This window comes from Cygnus olor, chromosome 5, assembly GCF_009769625.2.
Source record: "Cygnus olor isolate bCygOlo1 chromosome 5, bCygOlo1.pri.v2, whole genome shotgun sequence".
Taxonomy (NCBI): domain Eukaryota; kingdom Metazoa; phylum Chordata; class Aves; order Anseriformes; family Anatidae; genus Cygnus; species Cygnus olor.
The window spans coordinates 30,818,190-30,843,545 of record NC_049173.1 but is presented as its reverse complement, the minus strand read 5'-3'; the positions used below and the strand labels follow the sequence as shown (position 1 = coordinate 30,843,545).

The 25,356-nt window shown below is 65.6% G+C and overlaps 1 protein-coding gene and 1 long non-coding RNA gene across 2 annotated transcripts; both read right to left on the bottom strand.

Annotated features, from left to right (window-relative positions):
* LOC121070611 lies at positions 1–25,007 on the bottom strand. Its single transcript, XM_040557994.1, has 34 exons — positions 24,955–25,007; positions 24,494–24,830; positions 24,120–24,463; positions 23,740–24,042; positions 23,318–23,638; positions 22,926–23,240; positions 22,547–22,855; positions 21,504–21,764; positions 21,204–21,358; positions 18,015–18,893; positions 14,990–15,779; positions 14,600–14,914; positions 14,220–14,522; positions 13,799–14,119; positions 13,407–13,721; positions 13,028–13,336; positions 12,585–12,926; positions 12,324–12,470; positions 12,150–12,245; positions 11,984–12,070; positions 11,702–11,838; positions 10,408–10,515; positions 6,710–7,331; positions 3,515–3,835; positions 3,125–3,439; positions 2,745–3,047; positions 2,323–2,643; positions 1,931–2,245; positions 1,552–1,860; positions 1,109–1,450; positions 847–993; positions 673–768; positions 507–593; positions 1–362 (listed from the first exon to the last, which is right to left on the bottom strand). Exons 1-34 carry the CDS (start codon positions 25,004–25,006, stop codon positions 199–201), a joined length of 9,888 nt encoding a protein of 3,295 aa, XP_040413928.1. The 5' UTR covers position 25,007; the 3' UTR covers positions 1–198.
* Positions 21,529–22,381, bottom strand: LOC121071722. Its single transcript, XR_005820740.1, has 4 exons — positions 22,104–22,381; positions 21,843–21,989; positions 21,669–21,764; positions 21,529–21,590 (listed from the first exon to the last, which is right to left on the bottom strand). It is a non-coding gene; the product is annotated as an uncharacterized LOC121071722 (long non-coding RNA).
* Positions 25,008–25,356: the final 349 nt, after the last annotated feature.

Here is a 25,356-nt window from a genome sequence, read left to right as displayed (position 1 = left end):
AGCGCTGTGCAGGGAAAGGCCATGCTGAAAAACTTCACAAGGACCGTGGCGTGACCTTGGGGAATGGGTGCGGGCGGGCTGATGGAGCCATTTCTGCAGTGTGCTGAGGGCTGGGCAGGGACGGGTGCCCCCCCAGGGGCACGGCCACCCCTCCCTGGGGCCGGAGCCCCCTCTTGCAGCCATGTCCCCAGGGTCTCCTCACGGCGCTGTCCCCAGGGTGCTGACATCAACGTCGTCATAGCCCGAGTCCCCGTGGGGCTGCGCCAGGGCGTCCCCGCTGTGGGGAGCAGGGGGCTTCTCCGGCACGGCCGCAGCATCGTCGTAGCCATCCGGGGGGCCGTGCCCAGGCTGGGCTGGGGGGGCTGCGCCAGGCAGGGAGGGGCCGGGGCTGAGGACGCAGCGACAAGGGACGCATCCCCTCAGCTCCCCAGCACCACTGCTCGGCCATGGTCCCTCTCCTCAGTCCCCTGTGCCTTCCAGTCCATGCCGAGTTCCCCTTCCCCTACCTGGAACCGCCCCGGTGTCGCTGTCCTCCTCATTGCCATCCCTGCTGTTTATCATCGGATTCATGCCTGAGCCCTTGGATAGGGAGCCTGCGGTGGAGAAGGGGATATTAGTAGCTCAGCCCGGTATGGAGACAGCCCCAAGCCCCGGGGAAAACCGTGCTCCCACCTGTGCGGCTGGGCACCTCCTGGTACTCGGGCATCAGGCTGTAATCCAGCTCCTCATACACGGCCTCAGAGCCGGCGTCCGTGGCTTTGACGGGGTCTGTAAGGAAGTACACGTTGCAACGGCATAATCCACTGTTCCCCACAGCCCCATGGAGACTCCCAAAGTGGCGCCCACCTCGGCGTCGCACCCGTGCGCGGTGTGCCTGCACAGCCAGGGCTGCCAGGGCCAGGCCCAGCAACGTCCCCAGGAGCACGCACAGGACCGTGGGCACCGGCACGCTCCCCGACACTGCTGTCAGTGGGGCAACGCTGCTGGTGACACCTGCAGGGATGGCGAGGGGCACTGTGAGGCCGGGATCCGCACAGCAGCAGGGGCAGGGGGCAGTGGGCACGGGCAGAGCCACCTGTGCAATCATCCCCAGGCTGACAGCTGCTACCTGCAGTTGTGGTGGCCCCGCTCGTGCCCTCGCTGTCCTCGTCACAGGCAATGTGGGTGACCCCGGCAGGGCCGCAGGACTGCAGGTGCCAGGGCGCCGAGGGGCAGCGCCAGAGCGAGGGGGCCCCCTCCTGGCATTGCACCCAGCCCAGCCAGGCGGGGACAGAGCCCTGTGCGGGGACGGCCTCCAGCCTCCCCCCGGTGCCACAGCCCAGCTGGCGGCAGACAACGGCAGCTGTGGCGGGGCTGGTGTCGTTGGCGCACATGCGGCCCCACGTCCCCTCGCGCAGCACCTCCAGGTGCCCGCTGCAGCTGCTGCTGCCCCCCGCCAGACGCAGCAGCCCTGCAACAACAGGGGACAGCGGGGTCACGGCACCTCGCGGGGCAGCGCGCACCCCACGGGCAGTGGGGACTGCTCCCCAGCTCAGGGATCACAGTGCTCACCTGAGCACACGGCACCGGCACCACCGCCCCGGCGGCAGCCACGCCGTGCTGGGGCTGGGCAGTCCCAGACAGCCGCCTCCGTCCCCGAGCAGCCCCCGGCACCCGGCCACAGCGTCCCCACGCCGGGCCCGAAGCGCTCAGAGCCGGGCGCCTCCAGGGCCCGTCCGCACCCCAGCTGGCGGCACACGACGTCGGCATCTGGCAGGTCCCAGGCGTCCTGGCAGACGGTGCCCCAGGCGCCCTCGGTGTACACCTCCACCCTGCCGGCGCAGCGCCTGGGGCCGCCCGCCAGCCTCAGCCGCCGGCTGCCTGCACGGGAGGGCCAGGATGGGGCTGGGGGCACCCGCTGGGCACCCGCGGCCCTTCCCGGCGCACTCACCTGAGCAGGCAACGGCCGCCTCTGTGGGGCTGTGGCTGGGCGCTGCGGCAGGCCCCGAGGCGTTGCACTGCGCCAGGCGCTCCTCGGTGCCAGCACACCGCAGCTCCTGCAGCTCCACAGGGCCCAAGCTGGCGGCCGGCACAGCGTAGACCTTCTCTGGCACACCGCAGCCCAGCTGCCGGCAAGCCACGGAGGCAGCTCGGTCGTCCCACGGCCCCGCAGTCACACGGGCCCAGTCCCCGGGGCTAGTGGCCACCTCCAGCCGCCCGTCGCACCGGCTCTCCCCGTCCAGCAGCCGCAGGGGCTCAGCGGCGCCTGCAAGAGCCCGGCCATGCCGTGGGGACGGGCACTGCTCCCCGCCTGCCACGGGTCCCCGCGTCCCCTGCACCCACCTGAGCAGTTGACGGCGGCGGCATGGCCAGGGGGGCAGGCGGGCTCCCCCAGCACCACCACGGGGCACTCGCCCGGGTGCCGCTCGCTCCCGCTGCAGCTCAGGGCATCGCGCCGCAGCGGCCCTGTTGCCGTGCCCGTCCTGAAATGGCCTCCTGGGGGCAGGGAGGCGGCAGGGCCGCAGCCCAGGTGGCGGCACAGGACATGGGCGTCGGGCAGGTCCCAGGCGGTGGCACACAGGGGTCCCCATGTCCCCTGCGCCTCCACCTCCACCCGCCCGGCGCAGCCCGAGCCGCCATCCGCCAAACGGAAACCGGTGTAGGCTGCGGTGGAGAGAGGGCGCTGGGGGGGGCAGCACAGCAGGGACCCACTGGGCACCCCACTCTGCAAGGGTCCACCCCAGCCCCCCAGCCCCAGCACTTACGTGAGCAGACGATAGAAGCGGGGCCAGCACAGGACTGGCCGTGGGTTGGCCTCCGGGCGCAGTTGGCGAGGAGTGGCTCGCTGCCGTTGCACTCAAAGGCGCCGTCCCAGAGCGGCCCCGTTGCTGCCCCAAAATGGCCGGCACCGGGGACGGCCACTGCCGTGCCGCAGCCCAGCTCCCTGCAGACCACCTGGGCGGCCTTGAGGTCCACGTGGCCGTGGCAGACGGTGGCCCAGGCCCGGCCCTGCCGCACCTCCAGCCGCCCCGAGCAGGCGCCGTCCCCTCCAGCCAGACGGGAGAACCCTGCTGGGAGAGGAGGGCTCCTGAGGGGGATGCGGACGATGGGGCTCCCTGCAGCACCGCATGTCCCCAGCTCTCACCTTGGCAGACCACAGCAGTGTCATAGTCATGAGGGGCATTGTAGGGTCTCCAGCCTTGAATCTTGCAGTCCCAGAGGGCCTTCTCAGCCCCATGGCAGTCAACAAAGCCCAAGCTGATAGAACCTTCTGCGTGGCCAAAGAGGGAGCTGTGGTAGGCACCAAGAGCCGAGCCGCAGCCCATCTGCTGGCACACCACCTCGGCGTCCTCCATGTCCCAGGCATTGTCCGCCACCGTGCCCCAGCGTCCCCGCAGCTTCACCTCCACTCTCCCCTCACAGGGTCCCCTGCCAGCCGCCAGCCGCAGCTCCAGCGCCTCTGCACCAGGGACCAGACTCAGTCCAGTCCTGGGGGTCTTGACACGGCATCCCCGTCACCACCACCCCGCCTCACCTGTGCAGGTCACCCCCACGTCCCTGTCATGGTCGCAGAAGTGCTGGCCCCAGCCGAAGTTCGGGCACTCCTGCAAGGTGGCTTCTGTCCCAAGGCAGAAGAAGGGATGCAGCCAGATGCGTCCCTTGCCCTGCCCAAACAGGGCGTATGGGGATGCCTGGGCCACCGCACCGCAGCCCAGCTGACGGCACACCACGCCAGCACTCCGGTGGTCCCAGTCGAAGTCGTAGCTGCAGACGGAGCCCCACTCGCCCTCGTGCTTCACCTCCACCCGGCCGGCGCAGCGCCCGCCGCCATCCACCAGCTGCAGCTCCCCGCTGCCTGCGGGCAACCCCAGGGACCTTGCTGAGCCCGGGGGGTGCCTGCCCCACGGCTGCTCCCTGCCCCACCGCTTGCCCACTGCCCCACGGCCAGCCCCTGCCCCACGGCCAGCCCCACCACTCACCCCCGCAGAGCTGCACGCAGAGGAGCAGCCCCAGTGCCCTGGCAGGCACCATCCTGACCCCAGTGCCCGACGCAGCCCCGCAGCGGGGAGGGGGATATATAGGCAGCCCCCGCTGGCAGGAGCCAATGGGGGCGGCGGAGGCACCTTGTGAGCCGCTATCAGGAGGGTTATCTGCTGCCTGCCGGGGCCCAGCCTCCAATAACCTGCTCCGTGCCCAAATATGAGACTCGGCTCTGCTTCTGGCGTCACGCACCCCCCCGCCTCCCCACTGGGGCTCAGCACCCAAATGTCCCCAAGGGGAGCCAGCCTGCCTGGCGCCCGTGTCCCCCTGAGCTGGGGTTGGGGCTGTGCCCGAGGAGAGCAGTTCGCCAAGGTGACAGGCTTATCCCCACAATGGGGTCCTCCCTCAGCACCTCAGTGCCCAGACTTTGTCGGGGGGGTGGCTTGACCCACCTGGAACAAGCCTGGGGGTCACCGGGGAGAATCTGTTCCCTGTGCTGGCCTTGACACGTGCAGGAGGTACATCTCCAGCCCCTTGCAGCGGCCGGTGGCACAGGGCACAAGGGGGACGGTTTCCCCTCCTTAGGGACCAGGCTTCAGAATCGACCGCACGCAGCTGCTGGGCCACCTGCGCTGCTGGCGATAGCATCGTGGCTTTGTGCAGCAGCAGGGATGCTACCAACGGGGCTTGGAGCCGAAGATGAGCCCTAGGGACCTGCACGGTTTCTTTGGGACTGAGCTTCAGCATTGATAGCAGACAGTCCATGTGCTACTTGCGCTGGGGGCAGAAAGAAGGAGCCCCAAAGTGGGAAGAGGAGGACGAGGAGCAGGAGGAGGAGGAGGAGGAGGAGGAGGAGGAGGAGGAGGAGGAGGAGGAGGCAGCCTGACCCTAGCAGCAGGCACAGGCCTCTGCCTAAGGAGAGGTGCCCAGCCCCGCTCCACACACCACCGGCCCTTTCATGCCCTCTGTTTTATTTATTTATTTATTTTTCTGAGTTCTCTTCCCCATCCCACTTGGGCAGGGGAGGGGAGCCAGTGAAGGGCTCTGTGGTACTCAGCTGCCTGCTGGGTTAAACGACAGCAACCTGCGCCAACTCAAGCAGCTGTGCTGGAAATTACCAATCACAACCATCATCTGAGGAAAGGAAGAAGCAAAACCCATAAAGAAACAGCTCACTACTAGCTTCTTAACCACCACGTATCCTGAGGTTTAGCAGGTTGCTGTCTGGTCCAGGAAGGACAAGGACAGGCGAATGCTGTTGCCTATTTTGCTGGGACAGGTTTTGCTTTCAGAAGCTACTCGCAGTGCACTAATGAGAAAAGCAGAGCTGTGAAGAGCATTTTTGAAGGCTGCTTTCCGTATCAGGGCATATGATCTGATAGGCAGTGCGCTTCCCCAGAGTGAATTCAGTGCTTAAACAGATTAACTGCAGCTATTTGATGTTGCTTGTACCTGCGGTCGCTGGGGCAGGGACTCCTGTTTTCTCTTACTGACTCCTCTGCAGAAGCCTGCAATGCTCCAGCAGCAGCAGAGCAACCATCCTCAAGGCAGCAGCTCATGAATGCTACAAGCTGCCAGCCTGTGCAGGGGGCTCCTTCCCGGCCTCCTGTCGGCTGTTCTCGGCAGTCCCAAAGACCTCCCTGTGCACGCAGGAGGCGCGCAGGATCTGCCTTCGCTGTTGTGCTCTGCTCCTGCAGACACAGGAGGGGTCTGAGAGCTCTCTTGTGCTCGCTCTCACTCTCTCTCCATGAACACAAGAGAAGAGCCCATGTGCAGCACAGGCACGCAGGCTGCCAGCTGCAGGGACACGATGAGGCAGAGCGGGGCCATCAGGGCCCTTGCAGATGGGGTAAGAGCCGGCCCCTTTGCTGCTCCCATCCTGCGGTTCCCTCGCCTCCAGGCCCTGTTTGCGTGTGAGCTCTGCTCTGGGTGCTGGGGAGAATCAAAGACTAGCTTGGGTTGGAACTCCAACCCCCTGCCATAGGTAGGGATGCCACCCACTACGTCAGGTTGGCCAAGGCCCCCTCCAGCCTGGCCTTGAACACCTCCAGGGATGGGGTATCCACAACTTCTCCTGGCAACTCTTGACCTGTTCCAGTGCCTCCCTACCCTTCCAAGGAAGAAGTTCCTTCTAATGTCTAACCTAAAAGATCATCTAACTCCAACCCCCTGCCATAGGCAGGGATGCCACCCAAACGGACAGCCAAAGCTGCCACCAGCTGACCCCAAGAGAAGAGCTGCTGGGGTGGTGTTGGTGGGGCCGCAAGCAACAGCAAGGATGCTCCAGGCACCGTGCCATAGCTCTGGAGGGAGCAGAGGTAGCAGCTGGGGCTTATGGGGTGATGTCAGCAACAAGGGGAGGAAGATGAAATGCTGTCCAGGAAAGAAAGGCACGCATCTCCTTTTAGATATCTTTATTTTGTGGCAGCCTAGGCCAAGGACCGAGAGCCTCCCCGTTGTTCCTTGCAGCTGTGGCTGGTGCTTCTGCAGGGTGCCCGTCTAGTGCTGCCGTCGGGGCGGTCTCTTGTGGGGCTGGGAAGAGTCCTGGGGGCTGCTGCAAGCCCTCCTCTTCGGGGGTGGCCAGGGCCCCCCCAAGTGAGTGGTCCCTGCCCCGGCCAGGGGTGTAGGGGCTGGGGCTGCTTCCAAGGGAAGACGGCCCTGTTGCTGCTACCTCTCCCAGCCCTTCCTGTTGGTCTTCCTCCCACAGCAGGGGTGGCCGCAGGGCTGCCCTCCTGCCCCCTGGCAGCACAGGCATCCCGGCGGTCCTGCTGCTGGCGCACCTCGGTTCTGTACAGCTCTGCAGTGACGGTGACAAGCCGTGCCACGAAGGGCACCGTGTGGCTGTGGAGGGAAGGCTGCAGCTGCCACACCAGGGCCTGCTGGTCCAGCCCGAAGATGCACAGGGAGGCGAGGACGATTCCCTGCACCACAGCCACGTCCCACCACTGGCTGCCGTAGATCCTCCGCAGCTCCTCTTGCAGCCACGCCAGCAGGGGCCTGGTGTCAGCCAGCTGCTCCCGGAAGAAGGCTGCCCAGAGCTGGGGCGGGAAGCTGCGCTCAGGAGCCCTGAGCAGCGGCCCCGCAGCCCCCTGTTCGTCCTGCCGGCCGTCCTCCTGCTGCTCTGCGGGCTCTTGGACGGGACACTCCAGGTAGTCGTCAGCCGACCGCACCGAGTACTTGATGGACTGGAGCCTGCCCCCGTACAGGGGGCCACTCGGCTTCTCCTTGGCCCACCGCAGCGCACAGCCCAAGCAAAGCTGGTGGAGGCAGGGCATCAGGTAGGCCACGTCATGCTGGTCATGACGACAGAGTGAGCAGACCAAGCCCGACGACCCGTCCATGGCGGCAGGGCACTGCAAAGATGCCACCAACTGCAAGAGAGAGTGAGGCCACGGTCACTGGCGCTCCCAGGGTGGGAAGCAGCGATGTCCCGGTCCCCCAGCAGGAAACCCTTGGGCCCAGTGGCTGTGCCATCCCGTGTTCCTTGCTGGCATGGAGCCTGGCTGCGGCTGTGGCCCTGGCAGCTCCCCGAGCACCAGCGCCCTCCCCATGCCCCCCAGGGGGACGCGTCCCCGCACAGCTCACCTGCGCTGCTGCGAGCGCACAGGGCCGGGGAAACACAGGCTAATGTTGTGGGGACGGGCACCCAGAGCAGCTGCCGGCAGCCCCACAGCACGGCCCGACCGAATCCTCGCTCAGCCCTCCAAGCCTCGCAGACACGCTGGGCAGGAGTGCAGGCACGAGCCAAGCTGGGCCGGGCTCTGCCGGCTCCTGGACATAAACGGGGAGGGCTGCCCAGTCACACTGCTTCGAGCGGTGACGTCACACTGCCTGCTCGGTGACATCACGCTGCCTCGCGTGTGACGTCACATGGAGCCACCCGCCCCTGCGGCGCTCACTCTGGCACTGCTCTGGCATCACCCCCTGCAATTCTGTGATTCTGTGACCATCTAACTCCAACCCCCTGCCATAGGCACAGATGCCACCCACTAGCTTACTACATTTGCCTCACTACCCGCACAGGGAAGAAGTTCCTTCTAACGTCTAATCTAAATCTATCCTCTTTTAGTTTAAAGCCATTCCCACTGGTTCCTGGCATTGCCTAGCTGAGTAAAGAGTCCTTCTCCACCCTTTTTATAAGACCCCTTTAAGTATTGAAGGGCCGCAAGGAAGTCTCCCCAGAGCCTTCTCTTCTCCAGGCTGAACAGCCCCAGCTCTCTCAGCCTTTCTTCATAGGAGAGCTGCTCCAGCCCTCTGATCACCTTTGCAGCCCTCCCCTGGACTCGCTCCAACAGGTCCACATCTTTCTTGTGCTGGGGGCCCCGATCCAGGACGTTCCCCGATCCAGCAGCAGTTCCCCTGCGGCCTGTGGAGAGGCCCCTGGTGGAGCAGGCTGTCCCCCTGCAGCCCATGGGTCCCACAGGGAGCAGATCTCCACGCTGCAGCCCGTGGAGGAGCCCCCGGTGGAGCAGGTGGATGTGGCCTGGAGGAGGCTGCAGCCCGTGGAGGAGCCCCCGGTGGAGCAGGTGGATGTGGCCTGGAGGAGGCTGCGGCCCATGGAGAGCCCCTGCAGGAGCAGGCCCCGGGCCGGAGCTGCAGCCCATGGAGAGGAGCCCACGCAGGAGCAGAGGGTCTGGGGGGAGCTGCCACACGTGGGGGGACCCGAGCTGGAGCAGTTTGCTCCTGATGGATGGACCCCGTGGTACGGAGCCATGTGGGAGCAGTTCTTGAAGTGCCACTGCCTGTGGGCAGCCCCCGCAGGCTCAGTTCGGGAAGGACGGCATCCTGTGGGAGGGACGCCACGTGGAGCAGGGGCAGAGAGCGACCGTGAAGGAGCGGTGGAGACAAAGCGTCAGGGACTGACCGCAGCCCCCATTGCCTGTTCCCCTGCGCCGCTCGGGGGGGGACGTAGAAGAGGGTGGATGGGGGAAGGTGTTTTTAGCACGCTTTTAGTTTCTCACTCTTCTAGTCTGCTAATGATAGGAAAGAAATTATATTGATCTCTCTACACTGATCTGTATTGCCCGTGCCGTAACTGGTGAGCAATCTCCCTGTCTTTAACTCAACCCTTGAGCCCTTTCCATCATATTATCTCCCCTATTGTCATCAAGGAGGCCGAGTGAGAGAGCGGTTTTGGTGGAGCTCAGCTGCGTAGCAGGGTAAAACCATCACAGCAGGACCCGGCCCTCTCTGCCACTGTCTTCAGATATAAATATTTGAAAATGTAAAATGTATTTCAGTTTAATTAACATAATTAATATTCCTTCTTCTTCAGTTTTTGAGAAATGGCAGTCGTTTTCCTTTGGGAAAATTCCTTTGGCAATACTCCCGTAGGCATATCAGAAAGCCTAGTGTAAAAAAAAATCAATCTTTTTATGACATGCTCTTATATCTTCATTTGTGTTAACTTCAGCCTGACAGGTGCTATATCACTGGCTATATGTCTGCATACATACACATATACATACATCACAGAATCACAGAATCATCTAGGTTGGAAGAGACCTCCAAGATCACCCAGTCCAACCTCTGACCTAATACTAACAAGTCCTCCACTAAACCATATCACTAAGCTCTACATCTAAATGTCTTTTAAAGGCCTCCAGGGATGGTGACTCAACCACTTCCCTGGGCAGCCCATTCCAATGCCTCACAACCCTTTCAGTAAAGAAGTTCTTCCGTAAGCACCTCCAATGCTTTGGAACGTCTGCCCTGAACGGGTGCAGAATCCTAAAAACCTAGTTAAATGTTTGAGAAAGGTGGGCCATCACGCCAGCAATTCCAAAGAGACAGAAATCACTACAACATGCAGCCATGCCAGCCCCTGCGACAGGCCCTGCGGCTGGGCCAGAGAACCAACCCATGCCGCTCTCAGTCACCTCTGTCCACAAGACGAAACAATGGATGCCAAAGTCACCTCGTTTAGTAAGGGCAGAAACTCCTACTGAGAAGGAGGAGGAGGACGAAGAGGACGAGGCAGGCTACTCCAAGGCAGGGCCACGTGGCCATGGCAGGAGGAAGAATCACAGAATCATGGAATGTGCCGAGTTGGAAGGGACCCACAAGGATCATCGAGTCCAACTCCTGGGTCCTCAAAGGACCACCCAATAATCAGACCATGTGTCTGAGAATGTTGTCCAAAGGCTTCTTGAACTCCGGCAGGCTCGGTGCTGTGACCACGTCCCTGGGGAGCCTGTCCCAGTGCCCAACCACCCTCCCGGTAAAGAACCTTTCCCTAACACCCAGCCTGACCCTCCCCTGTCCCAGCTCCATGCCGTTCCCTCGGGTCCTGTCGCCGTCCCCAGAGAGCAGAGCTCAGTGCCTGCCCCTCCACTCCCCTCGTGAGGGAGCTGCAGGCCGCCATGAGGCCTCCCCTCAGCCTGCTCTGCTCTGCGCTGAACAAACCAAGGGACTTCAGCTGCTCCTCACACGTCTTCCCCTCCATACCCTTAACCATCTCTGGGGAACATTTTTATCCATGATCCGGATGCAGAAATGGAATGCATCCTCAGCAAGTTTGCTGATAACACTCAAGTGGGAGGTGCGGTTGCCTCCCTGCAGGGATGAGAGGCCATGATACAGAGTCTCTGATGAAGAGTCCCTCCCCAGCTTTCCTGTAGTCCCCTTTAAGTAGTGGAAAGCCACTGGAAGGTCTCCCCGGAGCCTTCTGTTCTCCAGGAGGAACAACCCCAACTCCCTCAGCCTGTCTGCAGAGGAGAGCTGCTCCAGCCCTTTGATCACCCTCATGGCCTCCTCTGGACTGGTCCGTGTCCTTCTTGTAGTGGGGGCCCTAGAGTTGAATGCAGTACTCAAGGTGTGGCCTCAACAGGACTGAGTACAGGGGAACAATCATTTCCCTTGCCCTGCTGGCCACGCTATTTCTGATACTAGCCAGGAGGCTGTTGGCCCTCTTGGCCACGTCAGCACACCGCTGGCTCCTGTTCAGCCGCCTGCCCACCAATCCCCCCAGCTCCCTTCCCGCCGGGCAGCTTTCCAGCCACTCTGCCCCCAGCCTGCAGCCTTGCATGGGGTTGTTGTGCCCCAAGTGCAGGATGCGGCATTGGCCTTGTTGAACCTCGTACAGTTGGCCAAGGCCCATCGGTCCAGCCTATCCAGGTCCCTCTGCAGAGCCTTCCTGCCCTCAGGCACATCAACACTCCTGCCCACCTTGGTGTCCTCTGCCGGCTTGCTGAGGGTGCACGCGATCTCCTCGCCGTGCCCCGGGCGTGTGGCGCTGGGGGTGCTGGGGCAGGGGAAGTGTCCCTGGGAAGCGCCGTGGCCTTCCCTCAGCCTGTTCTACTGTCGGGGAGAGCATGCAGCTCTGCGGCCAAAGGAAGGCCCCGGGGCCGAGCCCTGGACTCTTCCCCATCCTTCCTGCGTGGCCAGAGCCATGGGGATGTGCCTGCGGGCCCAGCTCTGCCCCATGGCCCTGAGGGACAGACGATGGACCCAGGAGAGAGAGAGGCGCCGGTGCTGGGAGCGAGGTTCCAAGCACTTGGGGGCTTTAATCGGAAAGAGCGCTGTGCAGGGAAAGGCCATGCTGAAAAACTTCACAAGGACCCTGGCGTGACCTTGGGCAACGGGTGCGGGTGGGCCGATGGAGCCGTTTCTGCAGCGTGCTGAGGGCTGGGCAGGGACGGGTGCCCCCCCAGGGGCATGGCCACCCCTCCCTGGGGCCAGAGCCCCCTCTTGCAGCTGTGTCCCCAGGGTCTCCTCACGGCGCTGTCCTCAGGGTGCTGACATCAACGTCGTCATAGCCCATGTCCCTGTGGGGCTGCGCCGGAGCGTCCGCGCCGTGGGGAGCCGGGAGCTTCTCCGGCACGGCCGCAGCATCGTCGTAGCCATCCAGGGGGCCGTGCCCAGGCTGGGCTGGGGGGGCTGCGCCAGGCAGGGAGGGGCCGGGGCTGAGGATGCAGCCGCAAGGGCCACGTCCCCTCAGCTCCCCAGCACCACTGCTCAGCCATGACCCTTCTCCTTGGGTCCCCTGTGCCTTCCAGTCCCTGCTGAGTTCCCCTTCCCCTACCTGGGGTTGCGCTGGGGTTGCTCTTCTCCTTGTAACCATCCCAGTTATCATCATCCAGCTTCGTGCCTGAGCCCTTGGATAGGGAACCTGCGGTGGAGAAGGGGGTACTGGGTGCAAAGCCACAGATGGGGAAAGCCCCAGACCCCGGGGAAAACCATGCTCCCACCTGTGCGGCTGGGCACCTCCTGGTACTCGGGCATCAGGCTGTAATTCAGCTCCTCATACACGGCCTCAGAGCCGGCGTCCGTGGCTTTGACGGGGTCTGTAAGGAAGTACACGTTGAAACGGCATGATCCACTGTTCCCCACAGCCCCATGGAGACTCCCAAAGCAGCGCCCACCTCGGCGTTCCACCCGTGCGCGGTGTGCCTGCACAGCCAGGGCTGCCAGGGCCAGGCCCAGCAACGTCCCCAGGAGCACGCACAGGACCGTGGGCACCGGCACGCTCCCCGACACTGCTGTCAGTGGGGCAACGCTGCTGGTGACACCTGCAGGGATGGCGAGGGGCACTGTGAGGCCGGGATCCGCACAGCAGCAGGGGCAGGGGGTATGGGCATGGACACAGCCACCTGTGCAATCATCCCCAGGCTGACAGCTGCTACCTGCAGTTGTGGTGGCCCCGCTTGTGCCCTCGGTGTCCTCGTCACACGTGATGTGGGTGACCCCGGCAGGGCCGCAGGACTGCAGGTGCCAGGGCGCCGAGGGGCAGCGCCAGAGCGAGGGGGCCCCCTCCTGGCATTGCACCCAGCCCAGCCAGGCGGGGACAGAGCCCTGTGCGGGGACGGCCTCCAGCCTCCCCCCGGTGCCACAGCCCAGCTGGCGGCAGACAACGGCAGCTGTGGCGGGGCTGGTGTCGTTGGCACACACGCGGCCCCACGTCCCCTCGCGCAGCACCTCCAGGTGCCCGCTGCAGCTGCTGGTGCCCCCCGCCAGACGCAGCAGCCCTGCAACAACAGGGGACAGCGGGGTCACGGCACCTCGCGGGGCAGCGCGCACCCCACGGGCAGTGGGGACTGCTCCCCAGCTCAGGGATCACAGTGCTCACCTGAGCACACGGCACCGGCACCACCGCCCCGGCGGCAGCCACGCCGTGCTGGGGCTGGGCAGTCCCAGACAGCCGCCTCCATCCCCGAGCAGCCCCCGGCACCCGGCCACAGCGTCCCCACGCCGGGCCCGAAGCGCTCAGAGCCGGGCGCCTCCAGGGCCCGTCCGCACCCCAGCTGGCGGCACACGACGTCGGCATCTGGCAGGTCCCAGGCGTCCTGGCAGACGGTGCCCCAGGCGCCCTCGGTGTACACCTCCACCCTGCCGGCGCAGTGCCCGGGGCCGCCCGCCAGCCTCAGCCACCGGCTGCCTGCACGGGAGGGCCAGGATGGGGCTGGGGGCACCCGCTGGGCACCCGCGGCCCTTCCCGGCGCACTCACCTGAGCAGGCAACGGCCGCCTCTGTGGGGCTGTGGCTGGGCGCTGCGGCAGGCCCCGAGGCGTTGCACTGCGCCAGGCGCTCCTCGGTGCCAGCACACCGCAGCTCCTGCAGCTCCACAGGGCCCAAGCTGGCGGCCGGCACAGCGTAGACCTTCTCTGGCACACCGCAGCCCAGCTGCCGGCAAGCCACGGAGGCAGCTCGGTCGTCCCACGGCCCCGCAGTCACACGGGCCCAGTCCCCGGGGCTAGTGGCCACCTCCAGCCGCCCGTCGCACCGGCTCTCCCCGTCCAGCAGCCGCAGGGGCTCAGCGGCGCCTGCAAGAGCCCGGCCATGCCGTGGGGACGGGCACTGCTCCCCACCTGCCATGCGTCCCCGCGTCCACTGCACCCACCTGAGCAGTTGACGGCGGCGGCATGGCCAGGGGGGCAGGCGGGCTCCCCCAGCACCGCCACGGGGCACTCGCCCGGGTGCCGCTCGCTCCCGCTGCAGCTCAGGGCATCGCGCCGCAGCGGCCCTGTTGCCGTGCCCGTCCTGAAATGGCCTCCTGGGGGCAGGGAGGCGGCAGGGCCGCAGCCCAGGTGGCGGCACAGGACATGGGCGTCGGGCAGGTCCCAGGCGGTGGCACACAGGGGTCCCCATGTCCCCTGCGCCTCCACCTCCACCTGCCCGGCGCAGCCCGAGCCGCCATCCGCCAAACGGAAACCGGTGTAGGCTGCGGTGGAGAGAGGGCGCTGGGGGGGCAGCACAGCAGGGACCCACTGGGCACCCCACTCTGCAAGGGTCCACCCCAGCCCCCCAGCCCCAGCACTTACGTGAGCAGACGATAGAAGCGGGGCCAGCACAGGACTGGCCGTGGGTTGGCCTCCGGGCGCAGTTGGCGAGGAGTGGCTCGCTGCCGTTGCACTCAAAGGCGCCGTCCCAGAGCGGCCCCATTGCTGCCCCAAAATGGCCGGCACCGGGGACGGCCACTGCCGTGCCGCAGCCCAGCTCCCTGCAGACCACCTGGGCGGCCTTGAGGTCCACGTGGCCGTGGCAGACGGTGGCCCAGGTCCGGCCCTGCCGCACCTCCAGCCGCCCCGAGCAGGCGCCGTCCCCTCCAGCCAGACGGGAGAACCCTGCTGGGAGAGGAGGGCTCCTGAGGGGGACGCGGACGATTGGGCTCCCCTCATCACTGCATGTCCCCAGCTCTCACCTTGGCAGACTACAGCCCTGTTATATATAGCACTTCTGGTATAGGGTCCCCAACCCCGAATCTTGCAGTCCCAAAGGGCCTTCTCGTTTCCGGCACAGTTGATAAAGGCTAAACTGATGGGACCGTCCGCTTGGCCAAAGAGGGAGCTGTGGTGGGCACCAAGAGCCGAGCCGCAGCCCATCTGCTGGCACACCACCTCGGCGTCCTCCATGTCCCAGGCATTGTCCGCCACTGTGCCCCAGTGTCCCCGCAGCTTCACCTCCACTCTCCCCTCACAGGGTCCCCTGCCAGCCACCAGCCGCAGCTCCACCGCCTCTGTACCGGGCACCAACCTCAGTCCAGTCCTGGGGATCCCGGCACAGCATCCCCAGGACCAACACCCCACCTCACCTGTGCAGGTCACGCCCACGTCCCACTCGTGGCCACAGAAGTGTTTGCCCCAGCCATAGTGGAGGCACTCCTGTAAGGTGGCTTCTGTCCCACGGCAGAAGAAGGGGTGCAGCCAGATGCGTCCCTTGCCCTGCCCAAACGGGGCGTGCGGGGATGTCCGGGCCACTGCACCGCAGCCCAGCTGACGGCACACCACACCAGCGCCCCGGTGGTCCCAGTCGAAGTCGTAGCTGCAGACGGAGCCCCACTCGCCCTCGTGCTTCACCTCCACCCGGCCGGCGCAGCGCCCGCCGCCATCCACCAGCCGCAGCTCCCCGCTGCCTGCGGGCAACCCCAGGGACCTTGCTGAGCCCGGGGGGTGCCTGCCCCACGGCTGCTCCCTGCCCCACCGCTTGCCCACTGCCCCACGGCCAGCCCCTGCCCCACGGCCAGCCCCACCACTCACCCCCGCAGAGCTGCACGCAGAGGAGCAGCCCCAGTGCCCTGGCAGGCACCATCCTGACCCCAGTGCCCGACGCAGCCCCGCAGCGGGGAGGGGGATATATAGGCAGCCCCCGCTGGCAGGAGCCAATGGGGGCGGCGGAGGCACCTTGTGAGCCGCTATCAGGAGGGTTATCTGCTGCCTGCCGGGGCCCAGCCTCCAATAACCTGCTCCGTGCCCAAATATGAGACTCGGCTCTGCTTCTGGCGTCACGCACCCCCCCGCCTCCCCACTGGGGCTCAGCACCCAAATGTCCCCGAGGGGAGCCAGCCTGCCTGGCGCCCGTGTCCCCCTGAGCTGGGGTTGGGCCTGTGCCCAAGGAGAGCAGTTCGCCAAGGTGACAGGCTTATCCCCAGAATGGGGTCCTCCCTCAGCACCTCAGTGCCCAGACTTTGTCGGGGGGGTGGCTTATCCCCAGAATGGGGTCCTCCCTCAGCACCTCAGTGCCCAGACTTTGTCGGGGGGGTGGCTTGACCCACCTGGAACAAGCCTGGGGGTCACTGGGGAGAATCTGTTCCCTGTGCTGGCCTTGACATGTGCAGGAGGTACATCTCCAGCCCCTTGCAGCGGCCGGTGGCACAGGGCACAAGGGGCACGGTTTCCCCTGCCTACGGACCAGGCTTCAGCATCGACCGCACGCAGCTGCTGGGCCACCTGCGCTGCTGGCGATAGCATCGTGGCTTTGTGCAGCAGCAGGGATGCTACCAACGGGGCTTGGAGCCAAAGATGAGCCCTAGGGACCTGCATGGTTTCTTTGGGACTGAGCTTCAGCATTGATAGCAGACAGTCCATGTGCTACTTGCGCTGGGGGCAGAAAGAAGGAGCCCCAAAGTGGGAGGAGGAGGACGAGGAGCAGGAGGAGGAGGAGCAGGAGGAGGAGGAGCAGGAGGAGGAGGAGGAGGAGGAGGAGGAGGAGGAGGAGGAGGAGGAGGAGGTGGAGGAGGTGGAGGAGGTGGAGGAGGTGGAGGCAGCCTGACCCTAGCAGCAGGCACAGGCCTCTGCCTAAGGAGAGGTGCCCAGCCCCGCTCCACACACCACCGGCCCTTTCATGCCCTCTGTTTTATTTATTTATTTATTTATTTTTCTGAGTTCTCTTCCCCATCCCACTTGGGCAGGGGAGGGGAGCCAGTGAAGGGCTCTGTGGTACTCAGCTGCCTGCTGGGTTAAACGACAGCAACCTGCGCCAACTCAAGCAGCTGTGCTGGAAATTACCAATCACAACCATCATCTGAGGAAAGGAAGAAGCAAAACCCATAAAGAAACAGCTCACTACTAGCTTCTTAACCACCACGTATCCTGAGGTTTAGCAGGCTGCTGTCTGGTCCAGGAAGGACAAGGACAGGCGAATGCTGTTGCCTATTTTGCTGGGACAGGTTTTGCTTTCAGAAACTACTCGCAGTGCACTAATGAGAAAAGCAGAGCTGTGAAGAGCATTTTCGAAGGCTGCTTTCCGTATCAGGGCATATGATCTGATAGGCAGTGTGCTTCCCCAGAGTGAATTCAGTGCTTAAACAGATTAACTGCAGCTATTTGATGTAGCTTGTACCTGCGGTCGCTGGGGCAGGGACTCCTGTTTTCTCTTACTGACTCCTCTGCAGAAGCCTGCAATGCTCCAGCAGCAGCAGAGCAACCATCCTCAAGGCAGCAGCTCATGAATGCTACAAGCTGCCAGCTCGTGCAGGGGGCTCCTTCCCGGCCTCCTGTCGGGCCATTCTCGGCAGTCCCAAAGACCTCCCTGTGCACGCAGGAGGCGCGCAGGATCTGCCTTCGCTGTTGTGCTCTGCTCCTGCAGACACAGGAGGGGTCTGAGAGCTCTCTTGTGCTCGCTCTCACTCTCTCTCCATGAACACAAGAGAAGAGCCCATGTGCAGCACAGGCACGCAGGCTGCCAGCTGCAGGGACACGATGAAGCAGAGTGGGGCCATCAGGGCCCTTGCAGACAGGGTATGAGCCAGCCCCGTTTCTGCTCCCAGCCCACAGTGCCCTCGCCTCTGGGCCCCGACTGTGTGTGAGCTCTGCTCTGGGTGCTGGAGTGAATCAAAGAGTGGCTTGGGTTGGAGGTGATGTTAAAGATCATCTAGCTCCAACCCCCTGCCATAGGCAGGAATGCCACCCAAATGGACAGCCAAAGCTGCCACCAGCTGGCCCCAAGGGAAAGGCTGCTGGGGTGGTGTTGGTGGGGCCACAAGCAGCAGCAAGGATGCTCCAGGCACCATGCCATATCTCTGGAGGTAGCAGAAGTGGCAGCTGGGGCTCTTGGGGTGATGTCAGCTACAAGGGGAGGAAGACAAAAAGCCGTCCAGGAAAGAAAGGCACGCATCTTGTTTTAGATATCTTTATTTTATGGCAGCCTAGGCCAAGGACCGAGAGCCTCCCCATCGTTCCTTGCAGCCGTGGCTGGTGCTTCTGTGGGGTGCCTGCCTAGTTCCGCTGTTGGGGCGGTCTCTTGTGGGGCTGGGGAGAGTCCTGGGGGCTGCTGCCGGCCTTCCTCTTTGGGGGGCACCAGGGCCCCCTAAGCGAGTGTTCCCTGCCCCTTCCAGGGGCGTAGAGGTTGGGCCTGCTGCCCCGGGAAGACGGCCCTGCTGCCGCTGCCTGTCCCGGCCCCTCCTGTTGGTCTTCCTCCTCTGCGGTGACAGGGGTGCTGGGGGGCTCCCCGGGACCCCTGAGACGGATGCCCGGGAGCTCCTTGGCATTGGGGCCCATGGTGCTGGCACAGCGGCCTGGGCGAGTGGCAGTCATCCCCCAGGGAGAGCCGGCCCGGCCGGGGGTGACCGCGGGGCTGTCCTGCCCACCGGCAGCACGGGCATCCTGGTAGTCTCGCTGCCGGCGCACCTCGGTTCTGTACAGCTCTGCAGTGACAGTGACAAGCCGTGCCACGAAGGGCACCGTGTGGCTGTGGAGGGAAGGCTGCAGCTGCCACACCAGGGCCTGCTGGTCCAGCCCGAAGATGCACAGGGAGGCGAGGACGATTCCCTGCACCACAGCCACGTCCCACCACTGGCTGCCGTAGATCCTCCGCAGCTCCTCTTGCAGCCACGCCAGCAGGGGCCTGGCGTCAGCCAGCTGCTCCCGGAAGAAGGCTGCCCAGAGCTGGGGCGGGAAGCTGCGCTCAGGAGCCCTGAGCAGCGGCCCCGCAGCCCCCTGTTCGTCCTGCCGGCCGTCCTCCTGCTGCTCTGCGGGCTCTTGGACGGGACACTCCAGGTAGTCGTCAGCCGACCGCACCGAGTACTTGATGGACTGGAGCCTGCCCCCGTACAGGGGGCCACTCGGCTTCTCCTTGGCCCACCGCAGCGCACAGCCCAAGCAAAGCTGGTGGAGGCAGGGCATCAGGTAGGCCACGTCATGCTGGTCATGACGACAGAGTGAGCAGGCCCAGCCCGACGACCCGTCCATGGCGGCAGGGCACTGCAAAGATGCCACCAACTGCAAGAGAGAGTGAGGCCACGGTCACTGGCGCTCCCAGGGTGGGAAGCAGCGATGTCCCGGTCCCCCAGCAGGAAACCCTTGGGCCCAGTGGCTGTGCCATCCCGTGTTCCTTGCTGGCATGGAGCCTGGCTGCGGCTGTGGCCCTGGCAGCTCCCCGAGCACCAGCGCCCTCCCCATGCATCCCCAGGGGGATGCGTCCCCGCACAGCTCACCTGCGCTGCTGCGAGCGCACAGGGCCGGGGAAACACAGGCGAATGTTGTGGGGACGGGCACCCAGAGCAGCTGCCGGCGGCCCCACAGCACGGCCCGACCGAATCCTCGCTCAGCCCTCCAAGCCTCGCAGACACGCTGGGCAGGAGTGCAGGCACGAGCCAAGCTGGGCCGGGCTCTGCCGGCTCCTGGACATAAACGGGGAGGGCTGCGCAGTCACACTGCCTCGAGCGGTGACGTCACACTGCCTGCTCGGTGACATCACGCTGCCTCGCGTGTGACGTCACATGGAGCCACCCGCCCCTGCGGCGCTCACTCTGGCACTGCTCTGGCATCACTCCCTGCAATTCTGTGATTCTGTGACCATCTAACTCCAACCCCCTGCCATAGGCACGGATGCCACCCACTAGCTTACTACATTTGCCTCACTACCCGCACAGGGAAGAAGTTCCTTCTAACGTCTAATCTAAATCTATCCTCTTTTAGTTTAAAGCCATTCCCACTGGTTCCTGGCATTGCCTAGCTGAGTAAAGAGTCCTTCTCCATCCTTTTTATAAGACTCCTTTAAGTATTGAAGGGCCGCAAGGAGGTCTCCCCAGAGCCTTCTCTTCTCCAGGCTGAACAGCCCCAGCTCTCTCAGCCTTTCTTCATAGGAGAGCTGCTCCAGCCTTCTGATCACCTTTGCAGCCCTCCCCTGGACTCGCTCCAACAGGTCCACATCTTTCTTGTGCTGGGGACCCCGATCCAGGACGTTCCCCGATCCAGCAGCAGTTCTCCTGCGGCCTGTGGAGAGGCCCCTGGTGGAGCAGGCTGTCCCCCTGCAGCCCATGGGTCCCACACGGAGCAGATCTCCACGCTGCAGCGCGTGGAGGAGTCCCCGGTGGAGCAGGTGGATGTGGCCTGGAGGAGGCTGCAGCCCATGGAGAGCCCCCGCAGGAGCAGGCCCTGGGCCGGAGCTGCAGCCCGTGGAGAGGAGCCCACGCAGGAGCAGAGGGACTCCTTTAAGTATTGAAGGGTCGCAAGGAGGTCTCCCCAGAGCCTTCTCTTCTCCAGGATGAACAACACCAACTCCCTCAGCCTGTCTGCAGAGGAGAGCTGCTCCAGCCCTTTGATCACCCTCATGGCCTCCTCTGGACTGGTCCGTGTCCTTCTTGTAGTGGGGGCCCTAGAGTTGAACGCAGTACTCAAGGTGTGGCCTCAACAGGGCTGAGTACAGGGGGACAATCATTTCCCTCGCCCCGCTGGCCACGCTATTTCTGATACTAGCCAGGATGCTGTTGCCCTTCTTGGCCACGTCAGCACACCGCTGGCTCCTGTTCAGCCGCCTGCCCACCAATCCCCCCAGCTCCCTTCCCGCCGGGCAGCTTTCCAGCCACTCTGCCCCCAGCCTGCAGCCTTGCATGGGGTTGTTGTGCCCCAAGTGCAGGACGCGGCATTGGCCTTGTTGAACCTCGTACAGTTGGCCTAGGCCCATCGGTCCAGCCTATCCAGGTCCCTCTGCAGAGCCTTCCTGCCCTCAGGCACATCAACACTCCTGCCCACCTTGGTGACCTCTGCCGGCTTGCTGAGGGTGCACGCGATCCCCTCGCCGTGCCCCGGGCGTGTGGCGCTGGGGGTGCTGGGGCAGGGGAAGCGTCCCTGGGACTTGCTGTGCCCTTCCCTAGGCCTGTTCTCCTGTCGGGGAGAGCGTGCAGCTCTGCGGCCAAAGGAAGGCCCCGGGGCCAGGCCCTGGACTCTTCCCCATCCTTCCCACATGCCCAGAGCCATGGGGATGTGCCTGCGGGCCTCAGCTCTGCCCCGTGGGGCCCCGAGGGACGGACGATGGAGGAGAGAGAGAGGCACCGGTGCTGGGAGCGAGGTTCCAAGCACTTGGGGGCTTTAATCGGAGAGAGCGCTGTGCAGGGAAAGGCCATGCTGAAAAACTTCACAAGGACCCTGGCGTGACCTTGGGCAACGGGTGCGGGCGGGCCGATGGAGCCGTTTCTGCAGCGTGCTGAGGGCTGGGCAGGGACGGGATGACCCCCATGGGCACGGCCACCCCTCCCTGGGGCCAGAGCCCCCTCTTGCAGCTGTGTCCCCAGGGCCCCCTCACGGCGCTGTCCCCAGAGTGCTGATGTCAACGTCGTCATAGCCCGTGTCCCCGTAGGACTGCGCCGGGGTGTCCCCGCCGTGGGGAGCCGGGAGCTTCTCCGGCACGGCCGCAGCATCGTCGTAGCCATCCGGGGGGCCGTGCCCAGGCTGGGCTGGGGGGGCTGCGCCAGGCAGGGAGGGGCCAGGGCTGAGGATGCAGCCGCAAGGGCCACGTCCCCTCAGCTCCCCAGCACCACTGCTCAGCCATGACCCTTCTCCTTGGGTCCCCTGTGCCTTCCAGTCCCTGCTGAGTTCCCCTTCCCCTACCTGGGGTTGCGCTGGGGTTGCTCTTCTCCTTGTAACCATCCCAGTTATCATCATCCAGCTTCGTGCCTGAGCCCTTGGATAGGGAGCCTGCGGTGGAGAAGGGGGTACTGTGTGCTAAGCCACGGATGGGGAAAGCCCAGGCCCCAGGGACGACCATGCTCCCACCTGTGCGGCTGGGCACCTCCTGGTACTCGGGCATCAGGCTGTAATCCAGCTCCTCATACACGGCCTCAGAGCCGGCGTCCGTGGCTTTGACGGGGTCTGTAAGGAAGTGCACGTTGCAACGGCATGATCCACTGTTCCCCACAGCCCCATGGAGACTCCCAAAGTGGCGCCCACCTCGGCGTTGCACCCGTGCGCGGTGTGCCTACACAGCCAGGGCTGCCAGGGCCAGGCCCAGCAACGTCCCCAGGAGCACGCACAGGACCGTGGGCACCGGCACGCTCCCCGACACTGCTGTCAGTGGGGCAACGCTGCTGGTGACACCTGCAGGGATGGCGAGGGGCAGTGTGAGGCTGGGATCCGCACAGCAGCAGGGGCAGGGGGTATGGGCATGGACACAGCCACCTGTGCAATCATCCCCAGGCTGACAGCTGCTACCTGCAGTTGTGGTGGCCCCGCTCGTGCCCTCGGTGTCCTCGTCACAGGCGATGTGGATGATCCCGGCAGGACCGCAGGACTGCAGGTGCCAGGGCGCCGAGGGGCAGCGCCAGAGCGAGGGGGCCCCCTCCTGGCATTGCACCCAGCCCAGCCAGGCGGGGACAGAGCCCTGTGCGGGGACGGCCTCCAGCCTCCCCCCGGTGCCACAGCCCAGCTGGCGGCAGACAACGGCAGCTGTGGCGGGGCTGGTGTCATTGGCGCACACGCGACCCCACGTCCCCTCGCGCAGCACCTCCAGGTGCCCGCTGCAGCTGCCGCTGCCCCCCGCCAGACGCAGCAGCCCTGCAACAACAGGGGACAGCGGGGTCACGGCACCTCGCGGGGCAGCGCGCACCCCACGGGCAGTGGGGACTGCTCCCCAGCTCAGGGATCACAGTGCTCACCTGAGCACACGGCACCAGCACCACCGCCCCGGCGGCAGCCACGCCGTGCTGGGGCTGTGCAGTCCCAGACAGCCGCCTCCATCCCCGAGCAGCCCCCGGCACCCGGCCACAGCGTCCCCACGCCGGGCCCGAAGCGCTCAGAGCCGGGCGCCTCCAGGGCCCGTCCGCACCCCAGCTGGCGGCACACGACGTCGGCATCTGGCAGGTCCCAGGCGTCCTGGCAGACGGTGCCCCAGGCGCCCTCGGTGTACACCTCCACCCTGCCGGCGCAGCGCCCGGGGCCGCCCGCCAGCCTCAGCCGCCGGCTGCCTGCACGGGAGGGCCAGGATGGGGCTGGGGGCACCCGCTGGGCACCCGCGGCCCTTCCCGGCGCACTCACCTGAGCAGGCAACGGCCGCCTCTGTGGGGCTGTGGCTGGGCGCTGCGGCAGGCCCCGAGGCGTTGCACTGCGCCAGGCGCTCCTCGGTGCCAGCACACCGCAGCTCCTGCAGCTCCACAGGGCCCAAGCTGGCGGCCGGCACAGCGTAGACCTTCTCTGGCACACCGCAGCCCAGCTGCCGGCAAGCCACGGAGGCAGCTCGGTCGTCCCACGGCCCCGCAGTCACACGGGCCCAGTCCCCGGGGCTAGTGGCCACCTCCAGCCGCCCGTCGCACCGGCTCTCCCCGTCCAGCAGCCGCAGGGGCTCAGCGGCGCCTGCAAGAGCCCGGCCATGCCGTGGGGACGGGCACTGCTCCCCGCCTGCCACGGGTCCCCGCGTCCCCTGCACCCACCTGAGCAGTTGACGGCGGCGGCATGGCCAGGGGGGCAGGCGGGCTCCCCCAGCACCGCCACGGGGCACTCGCCCGGGTGCCGCTCGCTCCCGCTGCAGCTCAGGGCATCGCGCCGCAGCGGCCCCGTCGCCGTGCCCGTCCCGAAATGGCCTCCTGGGGGCAGGGAGGCGGCAGGGCCGCAGCCCAGGTGGCGGCACAGGACATGGGCGTCGGGCAGGTCCCAGGCGGTGGCACACAGGGGTCCCCACGTCCCCTGCGCCTCCACCTCCACCCGCCCGGCGCAGCCCGAGCCGCCATCCGCCAAACGGAAACCGGTGTAGGCTGCGGTGGAGAGAGGGCGCTGGGGGGGCAGCACAGCAGGGACCCCCCTGGGCAGGCAACGCTGCAAGGCTTTGCCCCAGCCCCCCGTCCCCAGCACTTACGTGAGCAGACGATAGAAGCGGGGCCAGCACAGGACTGGCCGTGGGTTGGCCTCCGGGCGCAGTTGGCGAGGAGTGGCTCGCTGCCGTTGCACTCAAAGGCGCCGTCCCAGAGCGGCCCCGTTGCTGCCCCAAAATGGCCGGCACCGGGGACGGCCACTGCCGTGCCGCAGCCCAGCTCCCTGCAGACCACCTGGGCGGCCTTGAGGTCCACGTGGCCGTGGCAGACGGTGGCCCAGGCCCGGCCCTGCCGCACCTCCAGCCGCCCCGAGCAGGCGCCGTCCCCTCCAGCCAGACGGGAGAACCCTGCCGGGAGAGGAGGGCTCCTGAGGGGGATGCGGACGATGGGGCTCCCTGCAGCACCGCATGTCCCCAGCACTCACCTTGGCAGACCACAGTGCTCTCGTATTTAATTGGGCTGGTATAGGGTCCCCAACCCCGAATCTTGCAGTCCCAGAGGGCCTTCTCATTCCCGTCACAGTTGATAAAGGCTAAGCTGATGGGACCGTCTCCTTGACCAAACTGGGAACCTTGGGAGGCGCCAGCGGCTGAGCCGCAGCCCAGTTGCTGGCACACCACCTCAGCGTCCTCCATGTCCCAGGAGTCGTCCGCCACCGTGCCCCAGCGTCCCCGCAGCTTCACCTCCACTCTCCCCTCACAGGGTCCCCTGCCAGCCGCCAGCCGCAGCTCCAGTTCCTCTGCATCAGGGACCAGACTCAGTCCAGTCCTTGGGGTCCTGGCACGGCATCCCCGTCACCACCACCCCGCCTCACCTGTGCAGGTCACCCCCACGTCCCACTCGTGGCCACAGAAGTGCTGGCCCCAGCCAAAGTGGAAGCAGTCATGAAGGTTTGCTTCAGTACCATTGCACAAGATTGGGTGCAGCCAGATGCGTCCCTTGCCCTGCCCAAACGGGGCGTACGGGGATGCCCGGGCCACCGCACCGCAGCCCAGCTGACGGCACACCACGCCAGCGCCCCGGTGGTCCCAGTCGAAGTCGTAGCTGCAGACGGAGCCCCACTCGCCCTCGTGCTTCACCTCCACCCGGCCGGCGCAGCGCCCGCCGCCATCCACCAGCCGCAGCTCCCCGCTGCCTGCGGGCAACCCCAGGGACCTTGCTGAGCCCGGGGGGTGCCTGCCCCACGGCTGCTCCCTGCCCCACCGCTTGCCCACTGCCCCACGGCCAGCCCCTGCCCCACGGCCAGCCCCACCACTCACCCCCGCAGAGCTGCACGCAGAGGAGCAGCCCCAGTGCCCTGGCAGGCACCATCCTGACCCCAGTGCCCGACGCAGCCCCGCAGCAGGGAGGGGGATATATAGGCAGCCCCCGCTGGCAGGAGCCAATGGGGGCGGCGGAGGCACCTTGTGAGCCGCTATCAGGAGGGTTATCTGCTGCCTGCCGGGGCCCAGCCTCCAATAACCTGCTCCGTGCCCAAATATGAGACTCGGCTCTGCTTCTGGCGTCACGCACCCCCCCGCCTCCCCACTGGGGCTCAGCACCCAAATGTCCCCGAGGGGAGCCAGCCTGCCTGGCGCCCGTGTCCCCCTGAGCTGGGGTTGGGGCTGTGCCCGAGGAGAGCAGTTCGCCAAGGTGACAGGCTTATCCCCACAATGGGGTCC

Bases quoted from the DNA above. Each gene is read 5' to 3' on its own strand.
- LOC121070611 (XM_040557994.1), bottom strand. From the start codon at position 25,006: ATGGTGCCTGCCAGGGCACTGGGGCTGCTCCTCTGCGTGCAGCTCTGC. The intron at 21,359-21,503 runs GTAGGGGAAGGG...TGCCTGGCGCAG, and splicing joins CAACCCCAGCGCAACCCCAG to CCCCCCCAGCCCAGCCTGGG. The intron at 10,516-11,701 runs GTCAGCACCCTG...TCATCCCTGCAG, and splicing joins TGGGCTATGACGACGTTGAT to GGAGGCAACCGCACCTCCCA.